Below are 25,100 nucleotides of genomic sequence, written 5' to 3'. Positions count from 1 at the left end.
ATGAAAAACGGCGTGCTATAGTATGCCGTACGGTAGGGGCTATAGCCCATGTTCAAAAATGATGAAAAATGAGGATAACATTTTTTTCAAAAATTCAAAAAACGATGGGCTATAACCCATGTTTTTTGAAATTTTGAATTTTCTTCAAATCCTCAAAAATGATAAAAAACGGCGTGCTATAGTATGCCGTACGGTAGGGGCTATAGCCCATGTTCAAAAATGATGAAAAATGAGGATAACATTTTTTTTTTAAATTAAAAAACAATGGGCTATAACCCATGTTTTTTGAAATTTTGAATTTTCTTCAAATCCTCAAAAATGATGAAAAACGGCGTGCTATAGTATGCCGTACGGTAGGGGCTATAGCCCATGTTCAAAAATGATGAAAAATGAGGATCACATTTTTTTCAAAAATTCAAAAAACGATGGGCTATAACCCATGTTTTTTGAAATTTTGAATTTTCTTCAAATCCTCAAAAATGATGAAAAACGGCGTGCTATAGTATGCCGTACGGTAGGGGCTATAGCCCATGTTCAAAAATGATGAAAAATTAGGATAACTTTTTTTTCAAAATTTCAAAAAAACGATGGGCTATAACCCATGTTTTTTGAAATTTTGAATTTTCTTCAAATCCTCAAAAATGATGAAAAACGGCGTGCTATAGTATGCCGTACGGTAGGGGCTATAGCCCATGTTCAAAAATGATGAAAAATGAGGATAACTTTTTTTTCAAAATTTCAAAAAAACGATGGGCTATAACCCATGTTTTTTGAAATTTTGAATTTTCTTCAAATCCTCAAAAATGATGAAAAACGGCGTGCTATAGTATGCCGTACGGTAGGGGCTATAGCCCATGTTCAAAAATGATGAAAAATGAGGATAACATTTTTTCAAAAATTCAAAAAACGATGGGCTATAACCCATGTTTTTTTAAATTTTGAATTTTCTTCAAATCCTCAAAAATGATGAAAAACGGCGTGCTATAGTATGCCGTACGGTAGGGGCTATAGCCCATGTTCAAAAATGATGAAAAATGAGGATAACATTTTTTTCAAAATTTCAAAAAACGATGGGCTATAACCCATGTTTTTTGAAATTTTGAATTTTCTTCAAATCCTCAAAAATGATGAAAAACGGCGTGCTATAGTATGCCGTACGGTAGGGGCTATAGCCCATGTTCAAAAATGATGAAAAATGAGGATAACATTTTTTCAAAAATTCAAAAAACGATGGGCTATAACCCATGTTTTTTGAAATTTTGAATTTTCTTCAAATCCTCAAAAATGATGAAAAACGGCGTGCTATAGTATGCCGTACGGTAGGGGCTATAGCCCATGTTCAAAAATGATGAAAAATGAGGATAACATTTTTTTCAAAAATTCAAAAAACAATGGGCTATAACCCATGTTTTTTGAAATTTTGAAATTTCTTCAAATCCTCAAAAATGATGAAAAACGGCGTGCTATAGTATGCCGTACGGTAGGGGCTATAGCCCATGTTCAAAAATGATGAAAAATGAGGATAACATTTTTTTCAAAAATTAAAAAAACGATGGGCTATAACCCATGTTTTTTGAAATTTTGAATTTTCTTCAAATCCTCAAAAATGATGAAAAACGGTGTGCTATAGTATGGCGTATGGTAGGGGCTATAGCCCATGTTCAAAAATGATGAAAAATTAGGATAACATTTTTTTCAAAAATTCAAAAAACAATGGGCTATAACCCATGTTTTTTGAAATTTTGAAATTTCTTCAAATCCTCAAAAATGATGAAAAACGGCGTGCTATAGTATGCCGTACGGTAGGGGCTATAGCCCATGTTCAAAAATGATGAAAAATGAGGATAACATTTTTTTCAAAAATTCAAAAAACGATGGGCTATAACCCATGTTTTTTGAAATTTTGAATTTTCTTCAAATCCTCAAAAATGATAAAAAACGGCGTGCTATAGTATGCCGTACGGTAGGGGCTATAGCCCATGTTCAAAAATGATGAAAAATGAGGATAACATTTTTTTCAAAAATTAAAAAAACGATGGGCTATAACCCATGTTTTTTGAAATTTTGAATTTTCTTCAAATCCTCAAAAATGATGAAAAACGGCGTGCTATAGTATGCCGTACGGTAGGGGCTATAGCCCATGTTCAAAAATGATGAAAAATGAGGATAACATTTTTTTCAAAAATTCAAAAAACGATGGGCTATAACCCATGTTTTTTGAAATTTTGAATTTTCTTCAAATCCTCAAAAATGATGAAAAACGGCGTGCTATAGTATGCCGTACGGTAGGGGCTATAGCCCATGTTCAAAAATGATGAAAAATGAGGATAACATTTTTTTCAAAAATTCAAAAAACAATGGGCTATAACCCATGTTTTTTGAAATTTTGAATTTTCTTCAAATCCTCAAAAATGATGAAAAACGGCGTGCTATAGTATGCCGTACGGTAGGGGCTATAGCCCATGTTCAAAAATGATGAAAAATGAGGATAACATTTTTTTCAAAAATTAAAAAAACGATGGGCTATAACCCATGTTTTTTGAAATTTTGAATTTTCTTCAAATCCTCAAAAATGATGAAAAACGGTGTGCTATAGTATGCCGTACGGTAGGGGCTATAGCCCATGTTCAAAAATGATGAAAAATGAGGATAACATTTTTTTCAAAAATTCAAAAAACGATGGGCTATAACCCATGTTTTTTGAAATTTTGAATTTTCTTCAAATCCTCAAAAATGATGAAAAACGGCGTGCTATAGTATGCCGTACGGTAGGGGCTATAGCCCATGTTCAAAAATGATGAAAAATGAGGATAACATTTTTTTCAAAAATTCAAAAAACGATGGGCTATAACCCATGTTTTTTGAAATTTTGAATTTTCTTCAAATCCTCAAAAATGATGAAAAACGGCGTGCTATAGTATGCCGTACGGTAGGGGCTATAGCCCATGTTCAAAAATGATGAAAAATGAGGATAACATTTTTTCAAAAATTCAAAAAACGATGGGCTATAACCCATGTTTTTTGAAATTTTGAATTTTCTTCAAATCCTCAAAATTGATGAAAAACGGCGTGCTATAGTATGCCGTTCGGTAGGGGCTATAGCCCATGTTCAAAAATGATGAAAAATGAATTGAACAAAGGGCATTGTTCAATTCATCAAAACATTTAGAGACAAACAAATAGACACTTATATGTAGTTAAAGCAACAGAGTTACGCAACAGAAACAAACAACAATGGATTCTACAGTGTAAAGACACCAATTTAATTATAAATGTCAATAAAGTTGAATATCTAATAATATCAATTTAAAATGTATTATCCAATACAAATTTCCTTACCATTTTTAATGTTTTAGTTTTGTATTGCTATTTTTATTTGCTAATTGTAGATTGACCTACTTTTTGTTTCTGGCATTCCGCTGCTTGTTTTTTTTTTTTTCATGTGAAGTACTTTGAGTTGCATTTTATGTATGACATGTGCTATATAAATAAAGTTTAATATGTGAAGTACTTTAGTTGTCAAGGATGCAGACAGAGTTGAACCCAGGAGCAAAGTCACAACAAACTAGAGTATAATAATAAAGTATTTAATAAAGAATTACGAGATATCTTACACAGGGGAATGCAGGTAGGAATCAGGCATGAATCAGAATGACATCAAAGTCAACACATGAACAGGCAGGACATCTGTGACACAGGTTATGAACTGACAATGAGTGTTTGTACTGAGTCCAGTTTTATAGTGAGCAGGTTGATTGGAGAAGTGTTCACTGCTGGGCTGATTAGGTAGTTGACAGGTGTGTAAATGGAACTGGGTGTGCTGGAATGGGATATGGGAGGCCAGTGTGGAGACTGAGGGAGAGACAGAATGTGACAGAGTTGCATTTTATGTATGAAATGTGCTATATAAATAAAGTTTACACCACTGACTGTCCCTCCATATAAAATAAAGGCGAAAGTCACAAAAGAAAATTGATCAGTTACAATTCCAGACTATGAAGAATCATTTAATAAAGGAATACTTCCAGATTCAGTTAAAGATTAGCTACAATAATTGTGATATTAAAAGTTAAATGCTCGTCATATGACATAACAGAGAGGAATGGGCCGGACCCTGCGCGCTCTTCCGAAACCATAGTTTTCTGTATCTCATTTCAACTGCTGAAACCCAGGATTGAACCAGGGACCTTAAGATCTTCAGTCTAATGCTCTCCCAACTGAGAAAATAATAATATAATGATAAATAATAATTCAATTGCTGTGAACGTTTGCTTGCACACTACACTAGCTTGACAAAAATATCAATACACCTTTTTTAAATCAACCTCATGGTGGCAATTTAATAGGCTTAATTTATATGAATATGCTTTATTCATAACTCCTGAATTGTAGCTCATACTGTCAAAATCTTCTGACTGAATTCTGAACATAGCTGGCCCACACTAATCAATAATCTACCTGGTATGGCAGAGATCTGCACTCCGAGGAGCACTTTTTCTAGTTGTACTTGCTGTTTGCAACTTGTAAATAATCAATAAAAAAAAAGGTCAGAAGCAAGGGAAAAGTTAAGCCTCTTTATTTCTTTTTTAGTCCACACACAACCCATGCTGCAAGTCAATCACACGCACCGACCTAATGTTTTCTACAGCGTATGGAGTTGGATGACAACAACATAAGGACAGCTCAGTTACAACTTCATCATGATGTTGGATGTTCACATAACGCTTTTTTGTCATACAGAACTCATATTTGGTCTTTTTTAACTTTTTTTTCCTATATGCCCACAGGTGTCATGGATGTGTACATGATTGTTGTTTTTTTAATAAACTAGGCAGAAACAGTTAAGATGAACAAACACAGCTATCTAAAAATGGAAGGAAAGGGAAGAAAAAACAAAATAAACCAACAGGAAAAAGAAGTAGCGTAAGTGAGCACCAAAAAAAAGAGAAGCCAAAAGTGTTCTGAAGGATTAAGTTTGAATGAGACTCTTTAAGCCAGATTTATACTTCCGCCCCACATGGTGGCGTCGCTCGGGGAAAATTCACCATTCTCCAAACTAGGTTTTCACCGGGCGACGCAGTGGTGCGACGGGAGGATAAACCAAGCTTTAGGGAATCCAGTGTGAACGTATAAGATGTGATTGGATCTAAACAACTCTGAACACTACAAGTGAGGAGGGCATGTCAATAATTATTACACAATGTGTCCATCTCCTTTGTTTATTATTCAAATCTATTAATATATATATATATATATATATATATATTTATATATATATTATTTTTTTCCCTGAACAATTTTGCACAGTACCTTGTTTAGATAAATTAACACACTGGAGTTATTCCCTTTCCACCAGAAAATTATTTCACTTAGTAAAAAAAAAAAAAAAACCTGAACGGCTTCACAGGCAAAGAGAGCGAGAGAGCTTATGCGGTATAGTTGTCATTTTTTTGTCTTTTCATATATTGCTACATTTCTTTTTTTTCTTCTAACGTTGAGGGATTTTCGTTTTCTTGCATAATTTCTTTTTAAGTTTGTAGCTTGGTGAACGGCTGCACCCAATGACGTTTCAGATTCTCTTGTGGAATAGCACCAATAGCACCACAGTACAAACACGCCTTACCGCTTGCCGGTGCAGCGTGTTTTTTTTTATTAAAACCACATTAACCCTGGTCGTCCCTATTTTAGGCCAAGATTTAAAAAAGAAAAAGAAAAAAAGATTCAAACATTTTTCAACAGTAGCGGAAAAAAATAGCCGATCTACAATATCGGCTACTTTTACCCGCTGCTTTTGAAAAGCATAAAATAGGGCTCAAGTGGTTAATCAGGTTTTTTCTTTTTGTTTGTTTTTTAAAAATAGTACATTAGCAAGTGTGCAGTGCAGTCTAATCATTAACTGCAAAGTGATTAGATTTTTTTTTCTTTCTTTCTTTTCTTTTTTTTCTTTTTTTACAAAACAGCAAAGTAAAATAAAACACTAATAGCATATTAACCAGACAAATAAAGCTAATCCTCACTCAACACAGACAAAACAAGCCTGGCCTTGTTCAGTTTTGCAAAACACCCATTTGTCTTGTATCCCAGATTCACTGTCACAAGGTATTTTAGTTTTGTGTTTTTTTTTTCTCCTTTTAAAATCATTTCAAAGGATGGATACAAACACACTTAGGAGCAATGGTTGGACACAGTACACAGTTAATACTTGGTACAGTAATATACTCTACCAAGAATTGACATTAAAACTTTTTCATAACCCCGCCCTCCCAACGTCATATCTGGTTCAAATTACAACTCATATAAAAAAAAATAAGGAAATACGTCCTCATTGCATATCCATGATCCAGGCTACTTTCATTTTAAAAAATAGGTTCTGGGGACCATGAGACATTTAATAGAAGCATATCATTTGGGGGGAGTCTAAAAAGCATTGTTTTTTCTTTTATAAAAATTGTATACCGAGATTTTTAGCTCCAGTAAGCCAGAAAGGGAACTAAAAAAAGGTTCCAATTAAATGTTTTAAAAAATACATTTTTTTATTTTTGTATCTCAGTTACTCATGAAGTTAACATTAAACACGTTAGCACCAGCCTCATAGATCATGGCAAGTCTTGGGTTTGGTCTAAAGAGCAAATCTGTGGCGCACTGGAAAACAGTGAAACCCAGACAGCAGTGAGACAATATCGCTGAATCTTCAAAAGAACTAAAAGTGCAGTCCCACTCCAGCACATTCCCAGAGACCCCCAGCATCCACCCATCCATCCATCCATCCATCCATCCGTCCGTCCGTCCGTCCGTCCGTCCGTCTACTGTACATCTATCTAGCTATCTATCTACCCCCCACCCTCCCGACCACAGTACTGCTTCGCCCACTTATCTAGGACAACTGGTGGGGGGCTTCAAGCATTTCCATGAGGAAAGTGTCAATAGGCGTGTCGCCGATCAGCTTGAAGAAGAAGAGGTGCTCCAAGCACTTCAAGCCGATGGAACGCAGTGCAGGCAGTCTGAGGAGGAGCTTGGCAAACCTAGGACACACATTAAACACATCATCATCAGAGGTAGGACACACATTAAACACATCATTCACCACCAGAGGTAGGACACACATTAAACACATCACCACCAGAGGTAGGACACACATTAAACACATCATCATCAGAGGTAGGACACACATTAAACACATCATCACCAAACCTAGGACACACATTAAACACATCATCACCAAACCTAGGACACACATTAAACACATCATCATCAGAGGTAGGACACACATTAAACACATCATCACCAGAGGTAGGACACACATTAAACACATCATCACCAAACCTAGGACACACATTAAACACATCATCACCAGAGGTAGGACACACATTAAACACATCATCACGAAACCTAGGACACACATTAAACACATCATCACCAAACCTAGGACACACATTAAACACATCATCACCAAAGGTAGGACACAATTTAAACACATCACCACCAAACCTAGGACACAAATAGACCCTTTCGCTAAGCCCCACCCACTCTACTCTGCCAGACCATTGACTTGCTTTTTATACGACAGATTTTCCCATGTGAATAATTGATCATGTCAGGAGCAAAAGCTTCTAAATCTAGTCAACAAGGCCTGCAGTAAGTAGGCCATGCACTGGAAACATGTCCATGACATTATTTCAATAAACTAAAAATACAGGGAAATGTTAGAGAAACAGACATGGTTCACAATGAGGCTCATCCTGGCGGAACTACCTATGTGTTTTGAGTGCCTTGCTACAACTTTAAATTCTACATAAATGTCCAGATTATTTCAAATATGAAGTGCTCAATCCCAGGGCCACGGATGTTAGAGTTTTGCACGGTTCGGGTATAAGCACCCGTGCATTCCGTATTCTTCAATAAGAAGCATTTTTATCCGATCCAACATTTTTCGATGAATGGTTAAAATGGAGTTTGAAGTTGTAATCAGTTTGTATAGGAAGGGGGCGTGTTTGATCAAATTAATATGAAATATCTAAATACTAAATCGAGTAACTTCAAAACGGTCTGGGATGCTCACAAAAGCCTGAGTAGATGATAAAATGTACCCCTCCTTTCTGTCACCAGAAGGAACCACTGCTGGTCATTAAATTATTGACTTAGGAATGCGACAAAAACAAAAAAACTATCTCCGCTGCTGTAGCGTTCTAGCCTGGTTTTGGCCAGACTGATAACGTGGATTCACTCACGTTTTCTCCCCGGTATCAGTCTGGACTTAATCCCATAGGCCAGGGGTTCTCAACGTTTTTGGCTGGGGACTCCCGGAAATGCTTTGGCCATGTGTTGCGCCAAAGGCAGCCATTGATGTTTTGAAAGTACCGCAGCATGTATCTTACGTCACCACATACACATGGACCAATCATTGGCTGCTTTTCACTGTTGTACGGACAGCAGTTGAAACACAGTCACTGATTGGCCCGATCATTTTATGATCTCTCCAGCTTCGGCATACTCTCTGCCTATGGGACAAAGTCCAGACTTGTACTGGGGAGGAGGCGTGAGTGAATCCACCAATCCACCAAACCCAGGCTAGTAGCGTTCCACTTCCGCCATTTTCAACAAACCATAACAAAAAGGAACACATGGACCCCCCTCTGGTGGTCCCGAGTCCCAACCCACATGTTGAGAACAAAGTGCACTAGGCTGTGGCAGGACTACGTTTCAAGTAGTGGTCTCTTACCTTCCCTGCTGCTCTGGGTACTTCTGTTTGCAGTAGGATTCCAGTGATGCATAGACTTTCTCTCTGAGGAGTTCCACCTCACTGGTGTTGGACAGGCCCTTAGCATCTGCACAGGCAAAACACATTTCAGGTCGTGCCCCCCCAAAATAAATCATATTTGAACTGCAGATCTCCATTGTAAGAAAAGGCTAATGTTTAGCATTAGTTCACGCTAGCTATCTTTCTTAAGAAACATTTCAATCACGATGTGATGAAAAATCAGATTCGAACCACGGATGTCTGATCAGCACAACGGACAGCAATGTAGTTTTCGAGAAAATAGCCAGAGAAGATCGTAATTATAACAGTAGTCTACGCATGTGCATGCACGTTCCGTGCAATCTTCACTTGTCAATAAAGGCCAAAAACAAATCTTTAAAAAATAGTCTATTATTGGTCCTTGCGCGCACGCACCCACACACAGTTTTGTTCATCATCAGTTACCTTACCTGGGTTGAAGAGGACAATGGCTCGGAGGCAGCCCAGCTCTGTCTTGTCCATTTGCATATCTCTCATTTTACTGACCAGTTCAGTAAGAACCCTGAATCATGTCAAACACAAAGAAACAAAAACTAAATGAGAAAATATGTAAAGGGGTGCTGTAGGAAAACAACATTGCTACAAAGCTGTGCACATTTCCACAGCTACCAAGTGGGTCTCTTACATTGAAAGGACTTCCATACTCAAAAATGTTTTAATACCCTTTGAGATATTTCGGCCTATTTATGCTTATTATTGAAGTATGACGCCTCTCCAAACACGTCTGAAACGCCTCCAGATCACACAGAACGTACCACACCTCATCAATAGTATACGTTATTATGATGTTGGCGTTCTAGCTCAGACCAAAGATTAGCTTTTTTTCCACGTTTAGATTTTTTATCCCATCCATTAAAATGGAGGGGGAAAACTTTGGATGACGTCCCAACCGGAAAATACATTGAATGTTGCCCAATAGATGCTCCCAGGCTGTAGACTGGTGCGCTCTGTTATCAAACGATTAATGTTCCGTCTCTTGATTAATCTCCGTCCCTGGCGTCGGGCGTAATTATGATAGGACAGAGTTCTCTGCCGTGGGCGGCCAGAATGTTAAATAGCCATTTGCTCTCATTTGTGTGTGTGTGTGTATATATTTGCCTAGACAGAACAAATATAGACAGACAAAAGACAAAAGACAAGCAACCTGTCTTTTCTATTGTTTAATTGCATTAAAGTTTCATTCTTAAATGTGTGTGTGTGTGTGTGTGTGTGTGTGTGTGTGTGTGTGTGTGTGTGTGTGCTCGTGTGTGTGTGCGCGTGTGAGAGAGAGAGAGAGAGAGAGAGAGAGAGGGGGGGGGCATGTGTATAACAAAACATCCTATCAAAAAGAAAGGGATAAAATAACCCACATGTGAAAAAGGCCAGGAACAACGGAGGCTGTCAACATGCTGCCTAAGCGAGGACATGCAACACATCATACATGTGCTGCCTAAGCGAGGACATGCAACACATCATACATGTGCTGCATGTATGATGACACTCTTCCATTGTTGCTTGCCTTCAAAAGATGCTTGGTGAACCGTGCACTGAGTCATAGCACCCTTAAATGTTTTTCTTTGTTCATTTGAGGAGCTTCCTCATTACACATTTTTTCCATGAGGTCTGGGGCAGTTTGGTAGCGATTGCCCCACTGTTCTTTGTTTTTACATTGTTGTTAAATATAATAAAGATCTGTATATCTGCTATTTTTTATGCTTTTGTGTGACACTGTAGTATGATCAAGTAGGGCATTCATTTATGAAAATAACACAGAAAAGTTAGAATAATGGTCAAAGTGGTTATATACTGTATCAAAATGTTCTAAAAATAAATACAAATTCCAGGTCAGGGAAATATTACCCTGACCTGGCCAACACAGAAGACAGAATTGATTACCTGTCAAATATGGCGCCCACCTCTGCACTCTGCACGCTCTCCCTGTGTTGGGTAAAGTTTGTTGAAAGGTAAGATGGTTATCGTCATAAACACAAAAGGTCTGTTCAGCAGCAACCCCATCCCTCCATGTAGCAGCACAGACATAATAATACATCATTGAACAGTCACATTTGTCAAGTCACAAGTCATGACACATAATGGTCATGGTTGTTGGTTGTTTTAAAGATAGATCATCCATAAGAACATAATATGTAAAAGGAAATGTTTCTGATAGAAAGAAAACACTTTAACCTGGTGACCCCATGTTGGGCAAAAGGTGAACATTCTCAACAACTAATAAATTGTGACGGGGGAAAAAAAGAAAGCCGAGCGATGCAACGCGCCTCGAGGTTGTTGACACCACTAATAAGGTATGGTCTAGTTGTAAAGTAGTTAAAGCAGCTGAAAAGTGTTGTGGTTTCTGTCTGTGTTCCTGCATGGATTAAAGCAAAATAAAGATTTACGACTGACCAGGCCATGTCCTAATCTGCAATTTGTGAAACATGGCCCCACACACTAGAGCAGTGTTTCCTAAACTATTAGCATAATATGTAGAATTATGTTTTAGTAACATTGATCTTGCTGTTCGACATATTGCCAACCAGGTGAGGCTTTAACCTTTGCTTTTATACGAAATATCCATAACCTGGTCTGTCCTGATGAAGGTCTAATCATCCAATGACTGAAACATCAACCCAATAAAGAGCTATTTTTGCAAGTTCCGGGACTGGAACCCTTTCTTTGGATCTAGTTTGACCACTTCAAATGCTCTAGTCTTAAAATAAACGGAAATAGCTGATCTACAAGCTCTGAGCTTGCAGATCATTTTGTAGATCTATTTTTGTAGATCTATTATTTTTGTAGATTATTTTTGCGGTGCAACATGCTTCTATAGAACACATTCTGGCTTCTATGGAATCCAAATGAGTGAAATAAGTCGGAGACTGAACTTTGGTGCATGTACCTGTCAAAGATGGCTGCCACCCCTGCGCTGTGTGCATTGTCCCTGTGCAGCTCTGAGGCCAGCAGGACGCCGTCCTTCAGAGCAATGGAGCGGTGAGAAAAGGACGCAATCAACAGCTCGTTCCACCCTGGGCAAAGGAAAAGGATTAGGGACATTTAAATAGCATCAGAAACAGTTCATGTGCATTGTGCCTGTGTGTGTAAATAGCATCAGAAACAGTTCATGTGCATTGTGCCTGTGTGTGTAAATAGCATCAGAAACAGTTCATGTGCATTGTGCCTGTGTGTGTAAATAGCATCAGAAACAGTTCATGTGCATTGTGCCTGTGTGTAAATAGCATCAGAAACAGTTCATGTGCATTGTGCCTGTGTGTAAAGAGCATCAGAAACAATTCATGTACACTTTGCCTCCTGTCTTCATAGCACACAAGAATAAACGGTTTTTGTCAAAGCTTCTCCGAAATAAAATAAAATGTCAATGATGAAAAACAACAGTTTTGATCAGAACCACATTGCAACAAGTCTGTTTTAGAAATAATCTAGATTTTTTTTTTATTGTAAAAGCATGGGACCTAGAATATATAATTAGTATCTAATAAAAAAGCAACAACAACAAGGCTCATCCTTTTAGCTCACTGGTTCTCAAAGAGTTTAAAGTGGCACTAACTACCGGTATGTTGATGAATACATTGGAATTTTGTCCAATCTGTATGATAGAATATGTTGATACAATATAACTTATAAAATTGAGGTGGCTAATGTTGTCTCGCTGCTCTTCTATTGAGACATTTAGATTGTGTCAAAGGTCATGAGGTCTCACCCTAGACACAGGATCTGACAGGAATTTGTGACCTGATGGTCAAGCTTCAATTCGGGCAGACTCTATTAGCTGGTATGAAAAAGAATGTCAACATGCGCAGGAAACCGGGTCGAAATCAGGAGTAGAAGAGGAAAGTTACATAATACTCCAGTATACTTTAGCTATTGAAAAATAGCAGATCAGGTCTGCTATTAAAAATAAAATAGAGAACCACTGGTTCAGATGAGCCTGAGGACCCTCCAGCCATCTAACCGGTATCGTGGGTTCTTCAGCTCCTGTTATAGAATTCTAACCATGTACTGTAATTTCAAAAACAAATTACAGTTTGGGATCTTCTCGTGCGAGCAGTACAATACACATGGAGTAACAAAATACTGCGGTTTACAAATAAATTATGTCTGGAGAAAATAGGACAGGAGATGCAAAATAAGTCCAGCCACTGAGTTTACCAGGCATGGTGTATGGCTGTACTGTCATCAATTCCTACTGCATGAAGGGTTGTTTAATTATTTTGTTTTCCCTTCAGGGTAATTTATGCTAGTTCTGTATATCGTGGCTGTCGGGCAGAAAGAAACCTCTTATCTCCATATTCTAACCTTTTGTGTTTCATCATACATTAGTGCCCTAGTTATCATACTACAGCTTCACACAGAACAGTAGCAGATCTGCAAGCTCGAGCTTGTCGATCTGTTTTTGAATTTGAATCCTGAAAAGTAACAGTTTTGGTTTTTTGGACATATGAGATTTCCTGGTTTCCAGCCAAAAGAGACGATATCTGGAAATAGCATGTATATCTGCTATTTTTGAATATCCAACCACAAAATCTGAAATGACAAATGCTTTCCCGGTTTGAATGGACCACGTTTTCATATCAAGGCCCATTATTATTTCTGCATTTGAGCCACAGACCACCATTTGATGAGATTTATCATTTAGCCTCTCAGACCCAAAACCCATATTTTGTTTGTTGTTTTTGCCACAATTCCATAATGTAGTGGTACCATTAGGAGAGATAACAGGCAAACATTGATCAAAATAACAATTCTTCTACATTCTCTAATTGTGTAGACTAATTGTAAATTAAGTAATGCAGATGTTTAACAATAGTTTAACTCTTGAGACCGTAAAACGAAACCAAGTAAGCCCATAAGGGTCCATTTGGTTTCATTGTACACTCGCAACAGTTAAAGATCTACTATAAGGGTCCATTTGGTTACCAACTCACCATCATTTAAGTGGGGACCACTGATGGTCCCCGGACCACTGGTCGAAAACCACTGGGTTAATTGAAAATCAGACCTGACCATGTCACCCTGTTGTGTTGTGAATGAGCGCCTCCTACCTGCACGCAGGAGAATGACCTGGTCATCCAGAGGCAGCTCAGAGAAGTGAGGGATCCTCTTGGCCCACTCCACCAAGGCATACAGCTGTTTGTCTGCAGTCTGGCAGATGTTAGTGACGGCATCATGGGGCTGAAAGACCAAAGTACACAACAACCATCAATCCAAATGGATACCCTTACCCATAAAGCTGATCCATCACTTATTAAACACATATTTCCCTCCAAAATACAAAAGAAACATCATAATAAAACATCTAAAACGGAGCCGGGTTTTAACCACATGAACCCTCTAGCGTTCCTACTCTGGCCACGTCATATTAATAGACATATTAACATTGAGTGGGAAATAGCAGCTCTACAAGCTCATGCTCTGAGCTTGTAGAGGGATTTTTTTTATTAACGCCCCAATTTATCATACTACAGTCAGTGTCATACAAAAGTATCAGATCCACAAGCTCGAAGCGTGGCACGCGATGCAATAGTTTAATAAATTGAATATCAACAAAATAAATACTGAATCAAGGCAACGTTAAAAGCTGTCTGGAGTTAAACACAAAAGCCTGAGTAGATGTTAAAATGACCCCAAACATGTTCCAGTGCCACACACATAGCTCCGTAAGGGAGTGGTTGCACCACTCAGAAATTCAATAAAAAGCTGGCAGCGTTAAATTTGACAGAAAATTAAGATTGAGTATTAGTCTTTTGAATACACACCATTAGTTTAGTTTTAGTCCTATTTTAGCCGTCTGAAATCTGAATGTAATTAGGCCTGTCACAATTATTACATAATCATCTAATCGCAATTATTTGAGATAATCGCAAATTATTTGGTCATAATCGTTTCCATGTTCCAAAAATCACACTCTTATCATACATTACATTCAGTGCTCAGCCAATCAGCTGAGCACTGCGAGGGTAAAGACCACTCACAGAGCCCTGTGTGGGTAAGACCACTCACAGAGCCCTGTGTGGGTAAAGACCACTCACAGAGCCCTGTGTGGGTAAAGACCACTCACAGAGCCCTGTGTGGGTAAAGACCACTCACAGAGCCCTGTGAGGGTAAAGACCACTCACAGAGCCCTGTGAGGGTAAAGACCACTCACAGAGCCCTGCGAGGGTAAAGAGAACTCACAGAGCCCTGTGTGGGTAAAGACCACTCACAGAGCCCTGCGAGGGTAAAGAGAACTCACAGAGCCCTGTGTGGGTAAAGAGAACTCACAGAGCCCTGTGTGGGTAAAGACCACTCACAGAGCCCTGTGAGGGTAAAGACCACTCACAGAGCCCTGTGAGGGTAAAGACCACTCACAGAGCCCTGTGAGGGTAAAGAGCACTCACAGAGCCCTTTGAGGGTAAAGACCACTCACAGAGCCCTGTGAGGGTAAAGAGCACTCACAGAGCCCTGTGAGGGTAAAGAGCACTCACAGAGCTGGCGTTGGAGCCCCCGTCCGTGTGCAGCTCGGTCCTCTGCTCCACGGCCGTCTCCGCCTCCAGGATCTTCTCCACCGGCATCTCCTCGTTGACGGCCATGCTGCACTCCAGGCCCTCCTCTCGCTCCCTGTTCCTCTGCCGCTCCTCCTGCACTGCTGTGGCAGCCAAGTTCACCAGGGCAGCACAAACACACAGGTGGTTTACAGAGGGAAGGGGAAAGAACCACACAGGAATAAAACACCGTTGTTAATGTTGGAAGAGTTGTGAGAGGAGAGGAGATGAGAGAGATGAGAGAGAAATAAAAGAGCGGGAAGAGCCTAGAGTTGTGACGGCTAATCAAACTGGTTTTGTTGATTTTAAGAAATATAATCAATTTTAGGATACAAAGAATATGTTTCAAAAGTGTCAAAAAAGCCAGATCTACAAGCTTGTAGAGAGGCACTGTGTGTGTGTGTGTGTGTGTGTGTGTGTGACTGTGTGTAGTGTATACACAGTATATACACACACACACACATTTTATGAATACAATTTTGTCCAGTCTGTATGGAGTATGTTAATACAATAGAATACAATTGGTGTCTTTCCATTAATCGAAAAAGAAATCGATAGATTAATCACTAAGAAAATAATAGACTGTTGCTGGTTATTTTAGGATGGTTAATAATAATAAATAATAATAATAAAAGTATGCTGTGGAACAAATGCCAGAAGTTCATCCAGAATAATGAAGACAGGAGTCATAGAAACGCACAGGTTAGGGTTAGGTTTAAGGAAAAGGAAAGTAAAAATGAGACGCTATGGGCAAAGAGACAAGCCAGACTCATCGCAATTATTAAGTTGCTTTCTGAACTGCGAACGGGACCGTAGAAAACCCAGCCAAGGAATATTGTTGCTGTCAGGCAGAAACCTCTTATCTTCAGATTCAACGTTTCTTTCTTCTTTTTTTCGTAATTAACGTCATACTACAGCATTAAAAAAAAACATTAAAAGATTCTACAGCGTCACAAAAAAACATTAAAAGTAGCAGATCTAGAGGCACGAAAAGCTTTCAAATTTGAATCCAGAAAAGTAACAATTTTGGACATATGAGGTTTCCACCCAGCAGAGACAATATTCAAACTATTAGAGAGGCTAAAACTGGTAAAACTGGTAAGTCATTTGTATTTGCATAATGGCTTTTACAAATACCACCGCACCGTCAAGCATACTAATGATTTATTCTTTGGGGCGTGTTGTATTTTTAGCATGTTAATACATTCTATTGTCTTGAATGTAGCTTAAGCACCATGAGGGTTATTTTTTAACATAATTATTAGTTTTGTTATTAATGTTGTAGTTTGGCATTTTGTCTTCATATTTTGTATTCAACTTTAAACAAATTATTTCTGATGAAATGTGGCCTGTGCCCTTGTTTGTAACATGGAAGTCATGTTTTAATTTGTCTACAATTCTGTCCTGAACATGGAATATCTTTTCTCAAGACCAGGGGTTCTCAACGGTCTAGATTTCAGTTGTATTCATGAACCCCTCATCTTTTTCATCAACAATAAATGTAGCAGCACTTCATTTTGGACCATTGTGGGAGGAGGGAAGAGGACAAAAAGAGAAAAAACAAGGAAAAGTAAGATCAAGGGGTTAGTTACATAAATCTAGCCCAATCTCTACTCCTTTGTTGGCTAAACTCCAACCCCCACCAATACATTACAAAAGCACGAATCCAGTACTATTTCAGCTCAATTATCTAACTCTGTTAATTAGGCTATTTTGGAATCGGTGTAGCTGACAATGAGCCAAGCCATTTAAACAACAATATCCCATCTCCGAGTTGGCTTCAGTTGAACAGCTACTGTGAGGACCCTTCAGGTATTAAAGGTTTCCCCTCCTAAACATTCCTGTTGTGTTGTGTTCTTTCCTTGGTCAGCTCATGGTAAAAACAAGCCTCCACAAGCCACAATGACCTGGTTCGTCCTTACAACATGAACCCTTGTCCAGTGCTTCTCAAACATTTTCACGGCAGGGACCCCCAAATGAGTATTTTCAGATTTCTGAAATAGCAGATCTACTATGAACTAATAATATGCTGGACGTCCGTGGAGCCCACGTGGAGAATCAGTGCCCCAGCCCAGCTCCTTGCTACTGTACCTTCTCTCTTCATGCCCATGGCCAGGCACTTCTGGTAGCGGCAGTACTGGCAGCGGTTGCGCTGGCGCTTGTCCACCAGGCACTCTTTGTTATCCCTGCATGTGTAACTCAGGTCTTTGCGCACGGTGCGTTTGAAGAAGCCTTTGCAGCCTTCACAGCTGTACACTCCGTAGTGTTTCCCTACAACGTTGAGGAATTGAAAGGTTAGTGAAGATGTCAATTGAGGCTCCGTAGAGGAGAATTAGTTCAACCTAGAAACAACAGAAGACGATGTTAGACGTAAGATATGACCCGAATTGACAAATGAGGGCCGATACTGATACAGTATCGGGACATCTCTAGTAGAAACATTTGGCCCTTTTTTTATTAACCTAAATACACAAGCGGCCGGCTCTACTTTATATGAAAAAATGTACATTGGTTTCTGCTTTGTGATTGCGCTGCACCTCCGAGTTTTGCATCAGTTTGTTGCCTAGCCTACTTCTGTCAGAGCACTTAAAGATGCTGTGAGTATTTGCATACGTGTACTTAGTGCACTTGTCAATCACCCACGATTCACAGAGTCCAAATATGTTAATGCTTTTGACTCGCCCGTGGCCAACTTCGCCTTTTGACGCCTATTTTCATGTACATTCCCAATGAGGGAATGGTAGGTAGATAGTTGATGATCTGCCGTGACACCCCTGGAAACACAAACGATGCGGTCAAACCGGTTTTTACTTAACCACTAAATTATCAATTTCTTTCATGCTTTCTCTGCAATGCTGCAAGTCTACTTGCATATTTCAAGACATTGTTATTTAGCGTGGCATCAAAATGCAGTACGCTTTGAACGCAGCCGATAGACTCCGTGAACCAGTCCAACAACAGAGCCGATCTACAAGCCCTCAACGCATAGAATCCGCTCAGCATTGTGGTCTTGTTAACTGTCGCACATGTTAACTGTGTGACACCGCTGTGCGACGAGGTAGAAACCAGGCTTGTTCTGCACCACCTGTAGTCACAGAACAGGCTGTATTGGGATTCATAGGTTATGTTGTATTATACGGATCATACTTAACCCATTCTGACCTGAGATCAGATTCTAAAAATGTCTTCTACATCCTGACAGTTTTCATTCTGACCTGAGATTAGATTTAAAAAAATGTCTTCTACATCCTGACAGTTTTCATTCTGACCTGAGATCAGATTCTAAAAATGTCTTCTATGTCAGTCGCTCAAAAATAGCAGACCTACAAGCTCGTAGCGCTATGAGCTTGTAGATCTGCTATTTTCAATAGATAAAGCACAACATAATGCCAACACCAAAATGGGTTAAGTTATTACAACAGAATGATGTATAAATAGGCACACAGTTAACTCATCATGTGTGTGAATTATAATGGTCTCAATAATACATATTGATACAGCCCATAAGGAGCAGCTTCATTCCTTTCACATAAATGAACACCTCTCACTTTATTTCATCATGTAATTACAGAATATGCAACAGAAAATGTGAAGAGCACCAAGCCCAAGTCAGGAGTCTGTTTTCTTTCTTTAAGAAGAATTAGTTAATATTTGTGTAATTACAGTATTATTGAATTCATATTTATATTATAACGACACAACCAGGGACTTCCTCTGAGAAAGACTTGTGAGGTCTTTTATATAGCTAAAAGGGTATTATGTCCTGTCTAAAGTCAAATGTTTTTCATCTGGAGAAAGCTGCGCATGGATGTAACGTTAAGAATAGAGCCATAAAAACCCTGCATGTGTGTTTGACCCAGCTAGACATTGTGTTGACTATAGTTGGACATCCTGCAAGCGATCTGCGATTTTCGGGTTCAAGTTGTTATCCTGCCCACTCTCATTAATACTCCCACTAGGTAATATAATGAACTTGGGGAGTAATTGCCGTGCATTAGATGAGATGAACTCTATAGATGAAATATAAGTATTCTGATGCATTCTTATACTATCTGGTAATTCTAGATATGCTTGTTTTTGTCATGAATTCATTTAGTTTTAGCGATTTATTTATTTAGATTTGCACAATTTATTGATTAATTTATGAATAAATAAATGGATACAAATAAAAAAGAAAAGCAAACTTGAAATCTTTGTTAAGACCGTCTGTGGATTGTTAAATAAATGTGTCATCATCGCTCTAATTGGCCTCACTCACCAGAGGAGCGGTCCCCACAGATGGCACACAGTCTCTTCTGTGAGAGCATTATGCCCGGGCTGTGAGCAGACATGGGCCTCAAGCCAAACGGCGGCTTCACGTCCTCAGAGCTGCTGATGCCGTGCATTGCCGAAACAGACACTGAAGAATTGATCTGTACAATATGGAGACAAAGGACAAACATCTCTGCTTTGAATTGCAATCGTACACACTGTGATATCTGTGTGTGTGTGTGTGTGTGTGTGTGTGTGTGTTTCTCTACTGCGGTTTCGGCAATAGCATGCACTTGCTTCCATCCGGAACCATGTAGCTGAACACTTTGCTCTTATAATCAAAATCAACACTTAGGCGTCCGTTTGGTTCCATTTGTAGTCTCAAAAGGTTTCGCATATTGCCGCTGTCAGGCAGAAACGTTGCATCTCCATATTTCAACATTTGTATGTGTTCGTTTTAATGCCCTACTTCATTATCCTGACATTGCCAGACTGAATGATCACGTGGGATCATTCACACAATCATGGAGGAACATGTGAGCTACTAACCTCGCCTCACCAGGCTTTCCACCACCTCGGAGGAAAGCCTTGTCTCTGTTTCAAAAGTCTGTATGATCCGGTCGGGAGCGGATGATATCGTTAAGTCATGTTGTAGTATTGTTTTGTAGTCATCAGGCAACTTCCTTTACCCACAAACTTTGGTTTGAGGGAAAAGGAAGTTGCAGCCCTGTTGTTCCTGCCTGTCGACTACAAAACAATACTACCACATGACGTAACGAATTCATCCGTTCCCGACAGGATCATATACCCAAAATGAAATGGTGCCCAGGCTACTACTTCATCATCATACAATAGTCTCACACAAAATAAGTGTTGCTGTGAGCTTTCAGAGCGGATATTTCCACCATTTTATTTTTAACCCATCAAACCAAGGCCGTGTCATTTTAGATTTTAGCATTGGCTATTCAAAAGTAGCAGATAAGGAGCTCACAGGGAAGCCACGTCTTGCCACGCTGTGAGCTTTTGAAATACAATAAAGGTTAAGAGAACTACTGATTTAGGAGTCATTTGTAGAATCGGCTTCAGATCTGAATGGAATGAATAACGCATGGTTATTCCAGCTACGATATAAAACATCTCCTCACCTGACTGCTGCTGATGGGCCCGAAGCCGACGGGGGAGCCGCCCAGGGAGGGGCTGATGACGGAGAAGGGCGAGCCCAGCGTGGTGGTGGGACTGTTGGAGGCGGAGCTGATGTTCTGCTGTGAGGACATGGCTGTTAATCTGAGACCTGTCTGTGGGACGACAATCTGAGGACAGAAGAGACACTGTTAATCTACCACCTGTCTGTGGGACGACACCCTGAGGTCAGAAGAGACACCAAAAAGGACACAATTAATAGCTGGCTTATAACGGTCAAATATTTTGGTCGGCAGAATTAGTTTGGAAGGCATTTGGCCAAAGCACTTGGCCACCTCTGGCCATTCTGCAATCCAGAATGGCCAGAGGTGGTTCAGGAATAGCTCGTTTAGGGAGCGCAGTGGAGGGGCTGTTGGCCACAGCATGATGTATGTGGGTGAGGCAGCAGGTGTAGCAGACTACAGCGCTGTGATGTACAGTATTAGTGTAGCGTAGTCTGCTACACCTGCCACACTGCCATACTTTATATTACATTGTAACAGCATGCCAGATGTGTATGTAGCATACTTGGCTGGGAAAAATTACAAAGAGAACATTATGTTCAAATGTTGTTGCTGGTTCAGTGGTATAATAATGTTAGGTATAACATTTTCCATATGCAGTGTTTCTTAAATTACATAAGATTTATAATGTTATCTCAGCCGGACTGACTTGCAGCACTGAATGCAGCAGTTCAGATGGGTCTGTTAAAAAATGTCTAGATTTCCAAAATAGAAAAAGTAGCAGTTGATCAACAAGCTCTTTCAAGCTTGTATATCTGCTACTTTTGTATTTTGTATGACGATGGAGACAAAGATGTTTCGAGATACTCATCCGGCCCCGTTTTCCTAGTTCCGTCTATCTCTACTACTACCTTTCCTGAAAACTACTTCAAATGAGGAGGGGAGGCATACTTTGGTCCGACATACCATTGGTTCGAAGGAGCATTGGTCCGACTCGGGAGAGGGTTGGGGTTAGGTTTAGGTGTGTTGCCCCGTGCTTGCGGTTATGGTTAGGGTGAGGGTTTGGGGTAGGTAGTCGATCAGACCAATGGCATGTCGGACCAAAGTATAGTAACCAATGAGGAGAACTTCTTCTACAAAAGATAATTTCAGCCACTTCTTTATGCATGTAACAATAAAGCTGAAAACAGAGAAAACCAGTGTGATCGTCACGGTCTTGCCTTTATTTGACTTATGATCGAAAACCTAACCCACTTTATACCCCTTCATTCCTTGCTTTATTTGAAGCCAATGAAAAAAACAAAATGTTTTTTTGGACCTTCACAATCAAGACACATTTAGTCATTCGCCTGGAGGTGATTTCTGGAAGAAATAGCTCCACCTTAAGAATGATTTGTGTGCTCCTTTAATTTCCAACCTCCTTGAAATCTGTGCCAATGAATAATTTATTCTTGTTTAAAACTTCATCTCTCTGTGCATCGTTTTCATTTTTCACATATCCCTTCTATTCTTCCTTTCCTTGCTTGATGTGAAGCCAAGAATTAACCCATAAAAAGCTGGTGTAATTTTAATTGCTTTGCATTGGCTATTCAAAAATAGCAGATGTACAAGCTCGCAGTGCGGCACTTTGTGCCTTACATCTGCCTTATTTTAAAATGGTGTGTGAATGTGGGAGAATTACTGATTTAGAAGGCATTTGTAGAACCAGCCTCAGGTCTTAATGTGGGTTAATGTGAAGCCATAACCAGTGTGTGTGTGTGTGTGTGTGTGTGTGTGTGTGTGTGTGGGTGTGGTGTGTGTAGTGGGGTAAATGTGTGTTGGTGCCCTTTTGATTTCGCCCTTGCAGTTGCAGTAGGCGTTTCTCCTTGCAAAAAAAAATGAAAGCATGGATCCTTGTTTCATACACACACGGGAACATTGAGAGAACATATTTTTATTATACAACCCTGCTAGCCTGCTTCGAGTATGGTGCTGCTGCAAGCCTGGCGCCTTATATCACTTCTGTAAAGATAGGTGCAATTTGCAACACTAGATTTTTTTTAATAATGGGATGAATCTACAATTTAGGCATTTGGCAGACGCGAGAGCGATTTACATTAGGCAAGAACAAAAAGCATGGCAATACATCACATACATAAAAAGTAGTATTCAAGAAACATGCGTAAGCTAAGAACATAACAGTGGAATCTCTATATAATGAAATCTAGAGTTGCAACTTGCAATAGCCTCCATTGACAGCCCATTAATCCAAATAGAAATTTCCATGTGCTTGTATTAAACGACGTGAAACTCACCAACATGGCTGTAAGGCAAGCATTATCTTTATTCTTATCTATGCTTCATAAAAATCCACTGTAGACATGTTATGAGCTACTTTCTGTCAAGAAATTCTGTGCCGTGATCATTTTTTCTTAGTGTTGGGAGTTTGGAAGCGCTTGTCGGATGTCACTGAATGGCCTTACCACCTGTTTCGAATCTGAACATAATGCAGCAACGTTGTTTAATCAATGGGCTGTCAATGGGTATTGAAACTCTATATTCACCCCATTATAAAAATCACACCCGTGTGAAGTGAGTGCACTCTTATCATCATACATCATCTCATTCTGGCCAATCACAATTTGTGTCCTCACTTTTGTCTTCAATGTTTGTGTTTACACACTTTTGTCACGTTTGTGTTTTAACAGATCCTCAAAGCTGGACATAGGAGTCCCGTCAAAAAATCTAGTGTTGCTGTACAGATGTTTCTCATGTAGCCTGGCTGCTTCTATCATATCTAGTGTTGTGTACATCATGGCAATGAACTGAAGTACCACATGTAAAGCGTCTTTGAGTGTTAAGAAAAGCGCTATATAGATCCCAGATATTATTATTATTATTATTATTTATACACTGCTGTACGACGGTGTGTGTCCGATGTTGTGTTAGCTTCTGTAGATCTGTTCATTTTTTGGGTTGCCTTCATAGACTGTAAGGTTGCCTTTCGTTCGAGAGAAAATAGCGTTGCATGTGACCTGACAAAATTATGAACCATTTTATGGGGGTACAATTGTGTTTGTTTTTTAAGGAGGTGTTTAATGTATTAGACAATATCAATACAAGTGGCATATAATCATATGCCCTGGACTCGCATAAATACATGAAACCTTGTTTGACACCAGCAATAATTAATTCGTATGCACTACGACGGCCATTTAAAAATAAATAAAAAATAAAGAAAGGTTAGTAGCGAGTCACGACTCAATAAAACAACACGTTAGTTGCCTTGCTCTCTCTGTGTGTGTTGTCCAGATAAACGTGCCACAACGAGCTCGTAAAAAAACAGCGCGTTAGGTTTAGCATTAGCAACATTAGCACAAAGCTAACACACACACACACCAGCGTTTAAATTCGATGCAACGCTAGCTCGCTCGACGTAATCAACAAACACTTTGTTTTTATCGATAAATAAACGCACACTTTTACGGAACTAGTTAGTAGCATGTTGCCAGCTGCACCCCGTCATTAACTAACGCTGTGTGTACAGCTAGCTAGCTACAGCTAGCCAGTGGTGGAAAAAGCACTCACATTTTTACTTAAGTAAAAGTATCAATACTGCAATGTAGAAATACTCTGTTAGAAGTAAAAGTCCGGAATTCAAAATGTACGTGAGTAAAAGTACCAAGTATTGGTATTGGCATTAACATATACTTAAAGTACCAAAAGTAGAAGTACTCATAGTGCAGAATGTCCCATTTCAAGTTTTCCAATATATGAAATGTCTTAAGATAATCTTTGGAAAATAGCAGATCTACAAGCTCACAATGCGTCGCAGCTTGTAGATCTGCCATTTTCAAATGGCCGAAATGCATATGGCTGAATATTATGTGTTGCAATAATCAAAATCTACAAAGTAAACTAGTAACTAAAGTTTCCAAATAATTGTAGTCGAATCAAAATATAATATATGCCTTTGAGATGTAGTGGGGTGTTAGTAAAAGCACTGACAATTGGATATAATCCAGTAAACGCAGAAATGCCTACTTACATACTACGTACTTACTAAATACAGTAGCCTACGTTAGTAAATATACTTAGTTACTTTACAGCAGCTAGCTAACATTAGCTCGCTAGCTGTGGAGAGTAGTGCAGCTAGCTAGCTAGCCCGTCGGGCTACACGGGACACAGAAATAGCAAACATCGGCACTTTCTGTGCGGATTTTTAAAACAACGTTCTTTACTCACCAGACACACCTTCAGTACATCGTTATGAAATCACATTACTGGTGTTGGATTGGTAAAAAATATTCCCAGAGACGCGGAGTGCGCGAGGAGCTACCAGGAGGCCGACACACACTCTGCATCCATCCAGCTTGATTTCGACTCGATACTGTTGTTGTTTACACACTACAT

General features: G+C 39.3%; 1 protein-coding gene across 2 annotated transcripts; it reads right to left on the bottom strand.

Annotated features, from left to right (window-relative positions):
- Positions 1-4,559: 4,559 nt before the first annotated feature.
- On the bottom strand, positions 4,560-25,085 carry LOC308318854 (retinoic acid receptor RXR-beta-A-like). Of its 2 annotated transcripts, none has more exons than XM_080768528.1 (11): positions 24,933-25,085; positions 20,712-20,876; positions 19,574-19,727; positions 17,407-17,586; positions 15,259-15,419; positions 13,837-13,966; positions 11,676-11,802; positions 10,673-10,714; positions 9,208-9,299; positions 8,720-8,825; positions 4,560-7,022 (listed from the first exon to the last, which is right to left on the bottom strand). In XM_080768528.1, the coding sequence occupies exons 2-11, from the start codon at positions 20,838-20,840 to the stop codon at positions 6,875-6,877; spliced, it is 1,269 nt and encodes a 422-aa protein (XP_080624654.1). In that variant the 5' UTR covers positions 20,841-20,876; positions 24,933-25,085; the 3' UTR covers positions 4,560-6,874. The 2 variants fall into 2 exon arrangements, with proteins under 2 accessions (XP_080624654.1, XP_080624655.1); XM_080768529.1 differs by having other exon boundaries at positions 15,259-15,416.
- Between the last annotated feature and the right edge of the window lie 15 nt (positions 25,086-25,100).

Source organism: Protomyctophum bolini (genome assembly GCF_963924005.1).
Source record: "Protomyctophum bolini genome assembly, chromosome: 7".
In the NCBI taxonomy this organism is placed as follows: domain Eukaryota; kingdom Metazoa; phylum Chordata; class Actinopteri; order Myctophiformes; family Myctophidae; genus Protomyctophum; species Protomyctophum bolini.
Note: the sequence above shows the minus strand (reverse complement) of the source record. Positions and strands in the feature narration are given on the sequence as shown.